Here is a 14,665-nt window from a genome sequence, read left to right on the forward strand (position 1 = left end):
TGCTGTTCTTAATTCAAAACAATATCTTAAAAGTGATGACATAAAAATTGACAATGGAATATTTGACATTTTTTAAGAACGGTGCTTTTTAAATTATGTAGATAAATTACCTTTAAACTTAAAAATCTTCTTATACATCGTGGTCTATATTTCCATTTCATTTTGATGTTTTTGTTGACCTATCTTCAGGGTCTTCAAAATTAATTGATCTTCGTTAAAGAGAAATAAAGATTGCCATTTAAAGACAGTAGTCTCATCCCTAGGCCCCTAACAATTAGAACTACATAAATGTGAAAAATAAAATTTCTACCCTTTAATTCTTTCCTGTATTGTTGCATTTTCATGTTCTGGGCTATTTAATGGAGGAGCTTGAGCCAGTCATCTGCATCCCTCCATGTTTTCTCCATAGCATTGTTCAGTGGAAAGAACATATCTTTTGAGAAAGGGCATGCAAACTTGAATGCTAAATGTCTAACATCTATCTGTTACTATTTATGGAGACTCTCCCTAACTGCAGCATTATCATCTCCTAAAGCAAGTGTAATAAATATTTATTGTTCTGCTGTAAAGACTTAATGGTATTAGGGCCTGTTAGAGCACTGAGCAAGGCTATGCAAGGAAAATGACTGCTGTATTAAGATTGGGAATGGTAGTGCCAAGACAAATTCCACCCCAGATTTAATGTGCTGCTCTCCACTGGGTCTTCTATGGTGCTTGACTTAGATTTTTTTGAAGGGACCTGAAAAAATTCTAAATAATTTAAGTACTTAGTTTTAGAGTTACAAACCAAAACAAGAAACATTTGCAGTTTTATAACCCCATAGAACAGAAAGGTAGAGTTTGGAAAGAGTTCTTGTATCCATCGCCTTGAAAACAATTCGCAGTGCCAGATTTTGAAAGTATGCAAGTTAAAATGTCTTTAACCTGATGATTTTAGTTTGGTGGTGGATTTATTAAAATTTAGCCAATCTCCACATTACTGTGTCTATTTCAATATTTTAAGTCTTGTTACATGGATCATAAATCTCAGTCGAAATTGAGATATTAAAAAGCTCTTTTTCATTTTATGTAACTTGATCCTGTGTTCTATCAACCCTTAATCTACACAATTTTACTCTATACAGTGATTAGGCCCATCAGCTTATTAAATTAAGTAATGAACTAATATAATCCACTGCATCAGATTATAGCTCTTTCACTTACGCCTTCAAAAATTTGGTGCTTTAACATACTGTAAACCTCTTTGTGTTTTAGCATGGTAGCAATGGCTTCTGGATGTCAACAGTGACTGTTTATTACAAACGGTCCTAAACGGACATTACAAATGTCCCATAGTTCCCCACCTACCATCTCGTGCATTTTCCTATCTTTCTGTTCGGCGTGAAGCATATTAGGAGTAAGGAACCTTAGTTGTCTCACTTAGGCAAAAATCAAATCCTGCTGAAGATTTCAGTGTTGGCCCCAATTTGCTGGGAAAGAACCTCTATTAACTTCCAGGCCTTCGATAGTAGCCTTAAGATTTGAACTTTCTCTGTGAATGTCCATGTCCTCATCTTCCAACTTCAAGTGTGTGCCTTGAGCAGGCAATTCCAGCTCCACTGTGGTCTCCTCCCCCATCTTGTTGCTTAGAGATGAACTATTTTCATCAGCATTTTAAGTCCCAAATAGCTAGAATCAGGCATCTTTCCCTTCTTGGCATAATAGTGGGGCCTACAGAGCCTAGAAATATGGTATAAATCCAGAACTCCCAAAATGTATCTTGACACTCTCAAGGTTCTCTACAAAGCACTGGAAACTTCCAGGGTTCCTCTGTTTTCGTTTCAACTGTTTGAATCCATTAAAGGATTTTCTTAAAAATGCATTAGGACCTAGACCCTCAACTCATCTTTTAAGTAGCTATGAATTTATGCAAGATTAAATTTGTGATTCTTAAATGTAATTTTCTGTTTTAACAAAAAGTGGATATATTGCTAAATGAGATTCTTTATAAACTGTGATCTAATGTAAGTATAAAGTATAAGACTATTCCAGGTATAATTTAATCTGAAAATATGAAAGTGATTAATGTATTACAAAATCTTCCACCTTCTCAAAACCCATATCTCATTCAGGAATAATACAACATAATGAATGCAATATAATGACTGACCACAGATACATGAGTATAATTTATTACATTTAAAATGAAAATATAAACTTACTGATCTTGAAATAGATTATGCATAGCTTTTTTGGTAATAAATATCAATTATATATTTGGTTTAATGTACCTTCTAAAATCATAGATAATGATCACAAGGGTTGTTTTTGTAAATTAAGCTCTTTCATATGCTATGCCATCCTCTATCCAACCTAATTCCAATTTAAAGAAGTTAATTCTGTATTTGTACCTTCTCTGAGGTAAAGATTTTAATAGCCAAGACTGATAGTTGTTGAACAATAAATTAATTAATCACAGTATTCTAGGTAGAATTTATACTTCAAGCATTACCAATAAATTTTATATTAATTACAAATTGTATGAATTTATTTTTTAGATTCACAATTTTCTTACATCTGTGTTTGTGTGTGTGTGTGCACGCGTGTGTGTGTACATCTGTATGCTATAGTGTATATGCGAAGATTAGAGGAGAGGATGCAGGGGTCAGTTATCTTCTTACACCATTTGGGTTCTAGGGCTCAAACTCAGGTCTTAAACTTGGCAGCAAATGCCTGAGCCATATCACAGGCCTCTATTTAAATTTTGTTCCATTGCATTAATAGTAGATCCTAACTTTTAATCTTGATAAGATTATTTATTTCTTTCGAGCTTAGAAAACTTTGTAAAACTTTATTATGGATTTCTCAGAGCCCTCAGAGCAGTGAGATAGACTGCTGAAATCTGAGGGTTATGTTCAGAGTCCTAGCACCCACATAACTGCCAGGCAGTCTGGATAGCGCCCCTATAAACCTGATGCTCAGTGTGCAGAGACAAGGGATCCCCGAAGCAAACTGAACAGGTAGACCCGAGGAACCAGTGAGCTCTTGGCTTAAGAGACCTTCATTTTAGAAGCTGGATGAAGCCAGATAAACGACATTAACTTCTGGCATTCACACATGCATACACTTACACAATGAAGACATATGCATTTACCACACACATGCACATTTACAACAAAAATGAATATCCTAACACATATGGAATATAGAAAATCTTTTATCTGTTTCCTGGAATCTTTTATGGGCAATTATAGCAAAAGTGTAAACATTGCTAATTTAAGAATTTTAAGTGTACAATAAAAGCCATGAATGAACCTTGCTTATCTATGAAACAAAAGGTTAGATTCTAAAAAAAGAAAAGCCAAAATACATGGCATGTAATAGTCATCACACATACCTCAGGAACTCATATTTGTATATCTGAAGAGTACAAGTGGTGGAACTTGTGGCTTATAATAGTTGTGAAATATTTTATCTACACATACATTTAATTTCATAAAGGATTCTATCCTTTAAGATAGAAATATGACTACACTATTAACAGAATGCTATATTTTTTAAGTTATGTTATTTTTCAGTATTAGAAATGGTATCTAGAGCTGGCCACATGCTAGGTAATTGATTTACTCTTACAGCTATATAAACTACTATATCTAATCCTTTTATAGAAATATAGCTACAGGTACTGTTTTGTTAACAGCCATATCTTACATATAGTTTAATACATATCTTTAAATAGTTGTACTAATGCCCTAGTTTTAGAAATTCTTTTATTTTTGAGATTATATCATTTCCCCCATTTCCTTTCTTCCTCCAAGCCCTACCATATACCCCATTTTGCTGCCTTTCAAATTCATTTATTTTTCATTATTAAATGATATATGTGCATATATTCTTAAATATAACCCTCTCCATTTGTATAATGTTACTTATGTCCATAAGAGTTACATTTAAACATTTTATTAATTTAAAACTCCTTGGAATAGTATTTTCTAATTTTTAAGACTTCAAAAAATTTAACTGGTCTAAAAACATCTTAGACTCATTGATACAAAGCAGAACACTCTCTCTCTCTCTCTCGCTTATTCCCACTTTGAGCCTTGGTCCTGATTTCATTAACATAATGGCATAAAAATTACTAGGGCAGATATACTCCTAGTCCCTAAAACAGTGTTCCATAAAAAGCAACACAAATGAGTTAGACACAAGAAATAGGACGTGCAAATTTTACTTTAAAGTCACTGCTTCATTTTCATTACTGCTTCGTGCATAAAAATGATTTGTATTTAAAGACTATTCTTCATGCATTTTCAGACATCACCCTTTAGTCTTAGCATTTCCTCCTTTTAGTGGTCCTTTTTGTTTTATTTTCATTCATTTAAATCACAGGCATTTCATAGTAGAAATTCACCTATGGATCAGCAGTAATTCTAAATGCTTTTAACCAATTTTTCTCTATGCTGTTATATCTCAGTTATATGGAGAATTATGTAAACAGAAATTTGTCAGGCCAACTATACTATATAAAGAACATAATACAATTAAATAAAAACAAATGCTAAAAGCCATATTATACTATAAAAAATATATTTACTTTAAAGTAGACATATTTGAATATTAGTTGAAATGTATAAAATTAGTCTATTCTAAAATATTAAATTTATTAACATTGTAATTTTTCATGATTAAAATATTTACTTGTGATGCTCTCAGGTTGATCTTCATTTTATGAAAAAGATTCCTCCGGGTGCTGAGGCTTCAAACATCTTGGTAGGAGAACTGGAGTTTCTAGACAGAACTGTGGTTGCTTTTGTCAGGTTGTCTCCAGCCGTCTTGCTCCAAGGACTGGCTGAAGTTCCAATCCCAAGCAGGTAAAAGTAGTCAAGCATTTTTCATGTTTATGGAATTATTTATTTTAGGTAATGGCAATATTTTAATACAATTTTCTCATAGACGCTTGATTAGAAATGAGTGTCGTATCCACAAACTTACTGTTTCTTGCTTATAAGCATGGGGAGTGCTTTAAAAATTAGTCTAACCTTCCTTGTCCTTCTAGAAATTCATATTTCATTTCAGGCATGCTCCCCATCTATAAAGTTTAATTTTACAGTTTATCAAAGATTATATTGAACTGTGTGTTCAAGAAAGAGGATCTTATATATGTGTAGTTCCAATCAAGAGGATGATGGTTTCCAGGGAAACCATGGCTTTGTTTTGTTAGGCCTTCAACTCATGGAAATAGCTTATATGGGACCAAATACCTCAAGCTTCAGCCCTAGGACAGTGGGTCTTTAATTCCCAGGATCTGAAGACTCATTGGTAGTCAGTCATATGATGAAAGTGGTTGATTCTGGTTAAAAGGTCAAGATTAATTTGTTTATCTGAACTTTTTCTATTTAACTATGTATTGAAAATAATAGGTAATGTTAAAACAAACTGAGTTCTATTGTTATTTACTCATGTCTTATAGATATAAGGGTTCTTGTGAATAAAGCTGAGGGAAAAGAAACAGAAAATAGAATATTGATTTTGTCATGCTAGGTTCTTACTGTTTACCTGGGAATTGCCTTTCCTTCTCTCCTGCTGCCAACTCTCCCGATTCTCATGCACACCTGACTTTGTCTAACCACAGGAGAGCCCATTCGCTAAGGGACATTAAAAGAGTTGAGAAGTGTGGACGCTGTGTCTAATGGGTTTGGAAAATCATTTTCTTCTATGAAACTTTGACTATAACTCAAAACATGACACATATCATACCACAGTTTGGTTACAGATAAGTTTTTCAGGAAATAGGGAAAAGTAGAAGCAGGAGAAGCCTCATTCTGTACGGACCCTGTTGACGAGAGTAGCAATGAGACATGTACCTCATGTCTGCCTTGGTCCAAGTAGGAAACCTAGTTACCATTAAGGTTATAGAAGTAAATTTCTATTTATCCTATTTCAAGGTTACTGTAATACATGCCGGCTTTTAATTAAAAACTGAGAAGATAAGCTGTGTATATTAAAATAGAATATAATTGTGCGAATAAGGTTATATATTTCTACATGTAAACTATAGGCTACTAAGAGTTTCTAAAAATCTGGGATTCCAATTTCATGTGTCATGTTTATTAATTGCAAAGATACCTGAGCAGTTTAAAATTCCCATTCAGTTGGATACTCACATTTCACCACTAACGAAGGAATTTGGATACACATGAGTAAATGCAGTCTGTTTATCACACTTAACAGTTTCTGTATTTCAAAGAAAAGAAAAATTCCCAGGGGTAGACTATAGCCATGATAAGGTTATACATCTTCCCTTTGAAAAGTCTCAGGCTTAAGTGACCTCTTTCTTACTGATTCAGCAAAGAATTAGAGACAATGAAGAAAAATTCGAGTCACTATAGAGCCACTGTGTAGGGAGAGATTCAAAAGACCAGGCTATTTTGTAGGAAAGGTGAAAAATGAAAGAAGATTAGAATAAAGAAGTGAAGAATAAAGAAAACTATCTGTAAACCCCAATTATCCTTTCTTAGGAGGTAAAAGGTATGACATGATTATAAAGGCATTATACAATAAATGTCAGAAAATACGTTTTAGGGCTTTATAAATAGCACATGCACTAGAAAATTTAAAAATAGCAAGATACTCACAGGTTAGAAAATTTTCAAAAGTAATATAGTTGATAAAACCTCTGACACTACATTCACCTATTCTTGATTTTTATATATTACACACACATGCACACACACACACACACACACACACACAAACCCATGCATACATATACACACATATACATATACCACACACAGAGAAGCACACACATGCACATACACACATAGAAGCACATGCACACACATCCCAAACATGAACCCAATCACTCACAAACACACACATACTCATATGCACACACAAGCACACATGCAAAAACATGCACACACACATACACTCACATGCACATGCACACAGGCACACAGACAGACACACAGAAAAACACACACACACATGCACGCACTAAGAGAGAACAGAATTTGATGTGTTCAATTATAACTGAAAGAAAATTAATGTCATATATAACCTCAAGGTTGTCTAATAGATGCTTCATTTAAAACATATATAATCACTAACATTTACAGCTAAAGAAAGCATAGAATTATACTAACTACAAACTGTACCAGATAGAGTTATTCATCCTTAGTAACACAAACCATTTAACAAATGAATACCACAAAATGCTATGGCAGCATAAATGGAACACTATAATTTTCATACTTTTTTCTTCTGCCTAACTCATTTTTAAGTCCTAACAGTTTTTATGTTCAATAAAAATGCATGTACATTAACTAGATGTTAATAATGTGCTCTTCCCTTAATGTGCAATGCTGTATTGCCTTTCTTCTCGGTCTTCATTTTATGTACTAGTGAGCATTTCTGCTTCCTAGTCAGATTTAACTTTCCCATCATCCTCTTCTAAGGACTTATAATCTTTAAAATTCCTGGCACTAATTCATAGGCTATATAGACAGCTAAAAAGAGAAATCCTGGGGTTAAAAGCAATCCAAATTCATAGGCTATATAGACAGCTAAAAAGAGAAATCCTAGGGTTAAAACCAACCCATCATTCCCTTTGCATGAGGATATTACACTGAAGTCTCAACTGTAAAACATTTCAAAGTCATAATGAACTGCAGAAAGTCTTATATTAAAGTCCTCATTTTGTCTTATTACTTTGAAGGGAGGGGTTCTGTTCCAAGGGGGTTGTTGCTACATTTATACCTTGAATTTTTTCTTCTTAATTACAGATTTCTGTTTATCCTTCTGGGACCACTGGGAAAGGGTCAACAGTACCATGAGATTGGCAGATCGATTGCAACCTTAATGACTGATGAGGTATTTGTTCATGTTCCTACGGAATAGTTCCCTCACAAGATACAACTAAATTTGGAGGTCTATTTCATGATAGTTTTCTGGGAATTTTATTTATGTGTATTAAATCCCATTTTCCCAAGTTTTCACTACCAACTTTCTTTGAGAAAACTGTATCTGTATACATTAACAATAATAATAATAATATGTACATGTAAAATGTACATATTCCAACAAGATAGAGATAGATAGAAGATAGATAGATAGATAGATAGATAGATAGATAGATAGATAGATAGATAGATAGATAGACAGACAGGCAGATAGATTTCTCCATGTCCCTAACCTTGGGATCTTTAGTCTATTGGTGGAGATGTAGATGAATTTTAAGGGGTTGATGATCTCTATTATATAAATATATTTCTTTGTTAAAAAACCATGCAGATATATTTTGGATTATATAAACCTGTCATTAGCTTCTCAAAAGAGATATAATCTCAAAAATGTAAGACCTTAAAATCAGAATCTATGACATCTTAACAGTGTGGCTGATTAAACAAGATGTGAACAAGAACAGCACCAAGCAATATGTTAACATGAAAAGTCATCTTAGAGATGCTAGCCCTTGACAAAGAATTACAGGCAGCTAAGGATGGCTGAAGGAGATGTAGGGGAAGGAAGGAGGGAGGAGAGAGAGATTTAGAGACAGAGACAAGGGAAGAGAGACAGAAATAGAGACACAGAGAGAAAAAGACAGAGAAAAGGGAGGGGAGACAGAAAGAGACAAGAGAAACAGAATCTTCCCCTGGGCTGACTTAGGTTATCCAATACCAAGTGGTCAGCCCTGAAAATATACATACAAGCAATGCTAAATGAACTCAGCAGGTTACACTAATGTTTATTCAGTATGTACATGTAACAATAATAAACTTCATAAAAAGGCCTTGAATTTGAGAGGAAGCATGTGGAGAGAGTTGGAGGGAGGAGATGGTGGATTGTTAATTTATTCAAGTATTTATTAGATATGAACTATATTTCAGCACTTATGCAGATGGTAGATAAAAATACGGACAAAAGATTTTTCTTTTATTGAATCAATTATTGAAAGATAGAGGGACATCAAAGCTAAATACACCGTACATGGAAATACTTGTTACAGAAGAAATCACAAGAGCAGAGGAGGGAGAAAGAGGTGGCCTGAGTTGCCTTTTAAGTTAAAGAGAGGGCTTTTGATCCAACAATCAACAAGGACTAAGGTTCGAGATGGGAACATTTCTAGATCACTCAGAATATTTAAAACAAAAAGGCTCAGGAGGAATGAGGCCAGAGTGGTAATGGACGAGTTGTGAAGGGAATTGGTATATTACCGAGACCTTAGACTGACTTGGGAAACAAGTGGAAGAGTGCGAGTGGACCCCAGTCATCCTTAACTCCTCCTCCTCATTTCACACCCACATTCCATCCATAAGTGAGCCTGTCAGACTCAGGCACTATGTGCAGAATCCTGCCATGTTTCCCTTTCCACACGCCTGTGTCTGTGGTTCCACACAGCTCTATCTGTGTTTCCCATCATCTAGTTTTTTCTGTTATCACAGAGTCCCACCATTGCACCAATCTGTTATACAAATTACTGTTCTGCCTTTGCTTCACTTCATCTGCTAGTAATTCAGTGGTTAGAGAAATCCCTCCTCTGCTCAAAACCCTCAAATGGCCTCCCATCTCGTTCACAGTCAGTGTTTACAATGAACTGCAGAAATCTTCGATGCCGGTCCTTCCCCTCGGCTCTCATCTCCTGCTCACATCTCAGGAATCCCACCCTTACTGTTTTCAAACATGGCATGCATGCTCTACATTTGCAGGCCCTTAGTTTGGAATGTTTTTGTTCCTGAAAGCAATAAGGCTTGGATTCATAAGGTCTTGGTAAAAAGAAATTACCAAAGGCCCCTTAATTACTGCGTTAAAAACCAGCATCACTTCGCTTTCCTGATGTATCTTGTCTATTATGCTTTCCATCGTCCACCAAATGTATCGTCACTTACACTCGTCTTCTCTCCCATCACTCTAGAATGTAAGCTTCACTAAAGTGTGGGTTTTTGGGTTTGTTCTTTCCCATATCCCTTGCATATAAATGACTTGGCATACATTTATTGAAGAAATGTTTAGAGATCATTTTAACAAGTAAAACAGACTTTAAACAGGTAAAATAGGCATTATGTAATTAATAATTAGTTCTTAGAAATAGTGACAATGACAACCTGCTGATTCCATTTAGGGTTCCTTGTGTATATATAATTCAGGGCTGATCACTTAATATTGGCTAACCAATTAGTGGGTTCATCCCTGGGTAGGACATTTTCTCCTATTTCCAGCATTTGTTGGTTGCCATGGTTATTTGTCTATGGGTCTGACTCTGTAAGATATAAAATATCCCGTCCATGTTAGCAGTGTATTGGTGTTGTTCTTCAGGTCTTGTTGAGGTACCTTGTGTGAAGCTTTTCTGTCATCTCTAGAAGACAGCAATAGAGCCTTTACATCAGTTTGTGGAGAAAAAGATGTCTTGGCAGAAGTCTGGGGTATTTGTGGATTCCCATGGTCAACAATTCAATTAGCTGTAACCCCGTCCCAGGATTGGAAGCTTCATTTGGTGACAAGAGATGCCCAGTTGGGTGGCTCTACCTCCCTGGTGATTTTGTTTAGGTCATCTTCATATATGTGTATATATGACCAAGAGTGTTACAGTTGGATCCCTAAGTAGATGGATTCCCTTCTTCCCATGGAACCCCCACACTCATTTCCATGGTACTTGTACACGTTTGCCTTCCCACCAGCAGTGAAGCAGTGTTTCCCTTTCTCCACAGCTTTGCCAGCAAGCGGTGTCATTTAGTTGGTGACCGTAGCCAATCTGACAAGTGTAAGACGGGATCTCAAAGTACTTTTAATTTGCATTTCCTTAATGGAAAGGATGCTGAGTATTTCTTTTAAGTGTTTCTCAGCTTTTGAGTTTCCTCTGTTCAGGATTCTGTTTGAATCTGTACCCTATTTTTAAATCCAGTTATCCAGTTTTAATATCCAGAGGGTTTTTTGTTTTTGTTTTGTTTTTGTTTTTGTTTTAGCTCTTTATATATTTTGGGCATTAGCCCTCTATAAGATGTGGAGTTGGTGAAAATCTTCTCCAATTCTGTAGGCTGCCACTTTGTCTGACTGACAGTGTCCTTGTCATACAGAAGCTTTTTGGTTTCATAAAGTCCCATTTGTTAACGTCAGTCTCAGTGTTTGAGCTAATGGTGTTTTGTTGAGAAAGTCCTTACCTGTGCTAACTTCATCTTCCACGAGGTTCAGTGTATTTTGTTCTATGTTGAGGCCTTTGGTCCATTTGGAGTTGAGTGCACGGTGTTAAGTGTGTATCTACTTGGATGCTTTTAAGTGCAGCCATGCAGCTCGACTAGCACCGTTGGTTGAGCTTTTGCCCCAGTGTGTATTTATAGCTTCTTTATATTAAAAAACTCACATGTCCACAGGTGTGTGGATTTATGTCTGCATCTTCAGTTTGATTCCGTTGTTCACCATGTCTGTTTCTGTGCCAGTAGCATGTTGTTTTAATTATGATGGCTCCGTAGCACGCCTTGAACTCGGGATAGATGATGATACTTCCTACAGTTCTTTGATTAGTCAGGATTATTTAGGCTAGCTGGGGTTTTTGTATTTCCCATATGAAGCTGAAGTTTTCCTTTTCAAGGTCTGTGAAGAATTGTGTTGTAGTTTTGACAATTGCATTTAATCTGTGTGTTGCTTTTGGTAGGATGACCAGTTTTATTATATGAATAATATGCCACTGCTTTTTCTTCTGTAGGTGTTTCATGATGTTGCTTATAAAGCTAAAGACCGCAATGACTTGGTGTCAGGAATTGATGAGTTTCTGGATCAGGTTACCGTTCTTCCTCCTGGAGAATGGGACCCAAGCATACGAATAGAACCTCCCAAAAATGTTCCTTCCCAGGTGAGTATGTTTAAAAACACCCATTACAATTCTAACAGATTGTTTTTCTTTAAATTCATTTCCCTAAAATAAGTCAATGTCCCATAAATGATTTATTACATTAAAGGAAAAATATTAATTAAGAAGATGTTCTTAATATAACCTAATATATTGAGAAATTTAGAATTTTGACCATGAGCCACTAAATAAGTTTCATGTGCCTGAAAATATTTAATGACCAACACAAAAGATATTAAATTTTATAACACCATAAAATATGGCCTGAGATAATTCCCATTATTTCAGTGTTCTGAAATTTGATGAAGATTTAGGAAAATTCAAAAGAGGATTTGTAAAAAACTCCCTATTACTGCTAATCACACTGAAAACTAAGTAAAGTTTTTCATCATGATTTTTACGTTTCTATCCTTTCATGCATGGTATACATTTTTGTAAAAATTCTGTAAATGGAAATCAAATGTGTATTTTACCTATCCCGTGTTATAGTAAGAAAGAATAAAGAGCATTGTTCATGCTCAGGGCATTTTCTTATCTCAGGCATGACTGTTGAAGATGGTGGCCACATGTTTGCAAAGCCCTCTCTTTATGCTGCTGCCCCTTGTTTCCTCTGGAGTCTCTCTCCCACTTTCTTCCAGTCGGTGCCTTTGGGTCTGGTTCCAGCAAAGCCCAGCCTTGTCTCACTCTGAGCTTCTAACTGAAGTGAGAGAGGGGCCTACTGACACAATACTATACTTAGATTTTCAGGTCTGTTAGAAGTAGGCAAACTGGCAAATAAACCGTGAGTATGTAAAAAGGTCATGCCAACTCCTCTGTCAGCTTAAACGTATGATTAATATCTCAGTTCTGTGTTGTTATTTTGAAGTCCTTTTACCATTATTAAAATCTATTCACTTTCCTTAACGATTACCATTTTGTAGATGTGTAACTGAAACCATATAGCTTAAGTTCCTCTACTACTAAAAAAAGCGGTGACATAGAGAGTGCTTGTAGAGGCTTTCTCATTTCTCTACTCACACATGTCTGCACTAGTGACATTAGAAATAACAACAGGACGCTTTCTAAAGTAATATGAATGAGCCTCTTACTAATGGCATTTGGATAAATTTAGTGAAAATATTAAGATATTGAGAGTGAGACTTTGTAATCCACTGTACCACCAATTAATATTCAAATGTTAAATTATTTTAATGTATTCTAGTTTTAAAGAATAGTGTTTTTTGAGGCAAAGTGAATTAAAGGGAAATTATATTTTTTATTTTTTAGGAGAAAATAAGAATTAGCAAATTCCAGGTATTAGGAAATGGTAACATGAAGAACATTGAATTAGGAATTATATTATCTAGGTTCTGCCATGGTGTATTTGTCTGACCATGAATGAATGCTTTATTCCACAGTATGGATGCTTTGTTTCAGAACTGCTCAACAGAATTTGTCCAGTAAAGAAAGCATTCTATAGTCATGGTCTCTAATCACTAACCTACTATTAAATATTAGTAATGTGGCTACTGCAATTAACAAATTGAATTTGTATGAACACATGGTTAAAGCCTATTATATTAGCTAGCAAGATATTATACAATGAGTATAAATTTAGATATATACTGTATACTTGTATAATATTAATATTTTAAACTCCATGCTATATTTAAATATTAGATAATATGAGCTGTTTTCTTTTATTAAAGTACTAAAATAAATTAGCATATATTAAGCATCTTGAATTCACCCTCATTTAAATAATATTATTCTTGTCAAATATTTTTGTGGTTTTTTTATTCCTTTTGAATTGTACAGATGACAGCATTTTTAATACATTTTCTTTTAAGTAATAAAAAAGAACAACCTGTCATCTCAAGAGATGAGCCTGAAGTTCTCCTTTATGCTCTTATTTCTGTCACTGCATCACTCTTCCTTCTGCTTCTTTGCTCTTTTCATGTTGTCAAACCTACAGCTCTATAAGCATCTGACTTTTTGCTCTGTTTGACACACTGTCATTGCCAAAGTGGAAGGGAAGAGTGTGGCTTTATCAACTAGCTTCCCATCATTTAATGACCACATGGCTCAAGTGAACCCTTAGTGCTCCCCATTCACCATTCCGTCCTTCCCAAGGCCAGCCGTTCTTTTGCACCCTGGCTCTCTGTCAACATTTTAGCATACTGTCTGTGACCCTTGCTGCTACATGTTTTGTTTCTCAGTTTCATGAAAAAAGTTGAGACCGGTCCTCCCTTCATTGCTTGTGATGACAGTAAGCATTCTAGTTGTGCCCCACATGCCAGCTCTAGGCATCTACTCAAGGACTTTGCTCTGCCAAAATGCCCTCTCTCATCATTTATCAATCCTTCTGTGTTGTCTCACTGTAATAAAATATTGTTAAGTCATAATTTTTTTTACAAAGTAACTGCTTTAATATCACTTTGTCAGCTACTCATTTTTGCTTTCACGTGCAATAGAATGCTATAAAGGAGGTCTCTATAATACACATCTCCACTACCTTTCTTATACTTCTCTACACATACCTAGCTCATTGGCATCACCCTTTACGTCACTAAACTAATTGCCACCAGTGCCATCCACAATGGTAAAAGCTATGGTAACTTTTTGGTCTCTATTGCACTTAGTACATTCAAAGCAACATTTGATAGAATTGCCCTTATCCTGAGTGTATTCTCTTTGCTTAGTTCCTAAACAGCACAGTCTCATGGTATTCCTACAGTCTCATGGGTCACTTGGCTCGTTCTTCCTCTTCTCTCTGATTTCTTTATGTTGACACTAACACTTAGACCATAACCATGCTCGCTCTATTCATATCTGCCTCTATCTGTGCTCATGTTCTTGGTA

At 35.3% G+C, this 14,665-nt stretch overlaps 1 protein-coding gene across 13 annotated transcripts in view; it reads left to right on the top strand.

The window, feature by feature from the left end:
• Slc4a10 (solute carrier family 4 member 10) overlaps positions 1 to 14,665 on the top strand; it is a 316,713-nt gene that overhangs the window by 227,543 nt on the left and 74,505 nt on the right. For all 13 annotated transcript variants that reach the window (XM_063283270.1, XM_006234283.5, XM_006234277.5 and 10 more), the window contains 3 exons: positions 4,693 to 4,850; positions 7,767 to 7,854; positions 11,681 to 11,827. In XM_063283270.1, the coding sequence (XP_063139340.1) occupies positions 4,693 to 4,850; positions 7,767 to 7,854; positions 11,681 to 11,827 (393 nt within the window). The remainder of the gene's footprint in view (positions 1 to 4,692; positions 4,851 to 7,766; positions 7,855 to 11,680; positions 11,828 to 14,665) is intronic.

The sequence above is a fragment of the Rattus norvegicus genome, chromosome 3, assembly GCF_036323735.1.
Source record: "Rattus norvegicus strain BN/NHsdMcwi chromosome 3, GRCr8, whole genome shotgun sequence".
Taxonomy (NCBI): Eukaryota; Metazoa; Chordata; class Mammalia; order Rodentia; family Muridae; genus Rattus; species Rattus norvegicus.